The sequence below is a fragment of the Microtus ochrogaster genome (assembly GCF_000317375.1).
Source record: "Microtus ochrogaster isolate Prairie Vole_2 chromosome 14 unlocalized genomic scaffold, MicOch1.0 chr14_random_2, whole genome shotgun sequence".
Classification (NCBI taxonomy): Eukaryota; Metazoa; Chordata; class Mammalia; order Rodentia; family Cricetidae; genus Microtus; species Microtus ochrogaster.
The window spans coordinates 15585149-15587575 of NW_004949097.1; the positions used below are offsets into that span (position 1 = coordinate 15585149).

At 41.2% G+C, this 2427-nt stretch overlaps 1 protein-coding gene across 3 annotated transcripts in view; it reads right to left on the minus strand.

Annotated features, from left to right (window-relative positions):
• Dennd5b (DENN domain containing 5B) overlaps positions 1-2427 on the minus strand; it is a 120127-nt gene that overhangs the window by 66032 nt on the left and 51668 nt on the right. For all 3 annotated transcript variants that reach the window (XM_005364627.2, XM_005364628.2, XM_026787881.1), the window contains one exon: positions 1560-1747. In XM_005364627.2, the coding sequence (XP_005364684.1) occupies positions 1560-1747 (188 nt within the window). The remainder of the gene's footprint in view (positions 1-1559; positions 1748-2427) is intronic.

Here is a 2427-nt window from a genome sequence, read left to right on the forward strand (position 1 = left end):
AGCAACAGAATCCTAACTAAGACATCCCTTTGAATCACAAAGTTAATTTTGGCAAAGCAACACGGATGTCTGATTATAGGATTTCTTCCTTCTTTCCTTCCTTCTTTCCTTCCTTCCTTTTTTTGGGGGGGAGGTTTATTGAGACAGTGTTCCTCTGTGTAGCCCTAGCTATCCTGGAACTTGCTCTATAGACCAGGCTGGCCTCAAAATCACAGAGATTCATTTGCCTCTTGACTCCTGAGTGCTTGGATTAAAGGTGTGCACCACCACTGCCTGGCCCTTGTATTCACTTCTTAAAATGAGAACAAGTTAAAGTGAAGCTCAGTTAAGAAGAATTTTATTAAGAAAGGTGATAATTAAATAGCTAATAATGTAATTAATCATTATGTTTTAAATAAGCCATATCATCCTCATCAATATTTCATTTCAAGGTTTTCCATTCCAATTTTGAGTAGCATTAACAAGAGCAAAAATTTAAGTTTAATATGTTTTCAATTACTCTTGATTATTTTATTCCTAAATATTTAAAAATACAATTCAGAGAAAGAATAGTACCAGTAAGCTAGAGGTTACATTTCTGTCTCACAGATCATGCCAGCATTAAGAACGGCTAATCACTGGCCACAGCCGAAGACGGCAAGCAGTGACGTACCTGCTATCTCCACTGTCCCGCTTGCTGAGACATATTACTTTTCATTCAATGGAGGTAAAAAATAAAATTTAACTCAGTTAAAAATAATTTTAAAGAGCCGGGCAATGGTGGCGCATGCCTTTAATCCCAGCACTCGGGAGGCAGAGGCAGGCGGATCTCTGTGAGTTCGAGACCAGCCTGGTCTACAGAGCTAGTTCCAGGACAGGCTCCAAAGCCACAGAGAAACCCTGTCTCGAAAAACCAAAAAAAAAAAAAATAATAATTTTAAAGGAATACTAAGTCTGGACTATATACTGCTTACGATGGCTATTCGTGGTTGTCAACATGACAACATCTGGAGCTAACTAAACCCCAGAACGGAGGGCACCTGTGAGGTAGTTTTGCTTACTCTGAAGTGGAAGATCCACTTACAATCCGGATCTTCCAAGGTGGGAAGACCCACTGCTAATCTGGGCCATGCCTTCTGCCGACATAAGGACAAGGAAGAAGGACGCCTTTCTCTGCTTGCTCTCATCCTGCTACCAAGTCTATTCCTTCACTGGCATCAAATATACATATATGCATAATCATTCTATAAATTCTATTACTTTAGAGTGCCTTAATACACTGCTCCAAAACAAAATTTATAGCATGAGGATGAAGAAAAAGTTAAATTATTTTAGGATAATAAAATGGTAATAGTACACTACTATTGAACCACCTTCAGAAATGTATAGCTGTGAAATTTGTCACTGTCCTCTTTGAAGTGTATTTAACTAGTAGTTGTGCTGCATCGAGTATCAGAGAAATAGTTTGCAGGCTAGGGCTCAGGCCCTAACCAACAGTACTGGGAAGATTCAGGCGTAACTACTGCACAAAGACAATGTTATGTAATAAAAGCCATGACTGAAGCCAACTAACGCTTTACCTCTTGTGGAAGTTCTAATTTAGACCGGTCAGTTCCTTCTTTTGATTGAAGACCCATCAGGTAAGGGACAGGGGCATCGAGAAAATGCAGCAGAGAGGCAGGGAGGATGGGCACATAAACATGCTGCCACTGAAACGGGAAGAGGAGTGTGGTGATGCCTTCCGCCACGGTCATCAGGCGCTGGTAATCTGTATGGACGAGAGGAAGGAAAGGGAAACAAGGGCTGCAGCTAACAGAAAATATCAGAAAAAATTGTGCTAAAATACATATTTTTGTACTGGAGAGATGGTTCACTGGTTTAGAGTACTTACTGCTCTTAGAGGACCTGAGTTCAATGCCCAGCACCGATATGATGCCTAACAAAAATCAGCAACTCCCGTTCCAGAGGATCTGACCCCCTCTTCTGACCAGGCACACGGTGCACACGGACACATGCATGCAAAATAGTCATAGACAGGATCACGGAGGAAGGTGGCCAGTTCTAGCTCATCATAGGTAGCGAGTTAACTTATTTCACTTGAGTAGCTTGCACAAAGTCTGGGGGCAGGATCACGGCTCTTCCTGGAAGCTCTGGACCTGAGTCATTTGCATCCTCTTCCTTTACAGACCACAATTCAGAGAGATCAGCATTTCTAGAGCTGGGATCAAAGGCACGTGCCATTATGCACACACAGTCCTGAATTCTCTTAAAATGTGGAGGAATCAAAACCTAATAAATTGTTTTTGCTCTCTAGCCTTCTGAAAAAGTACAACATTGTTGCTATGAATCACTTTCATACACACACAGACACAGACACACAATCTCCAATTCAGAGGTTAATTTTTCTTTCCTTGTGTAGATGATCATGGCTACAACTTTGATAATCTG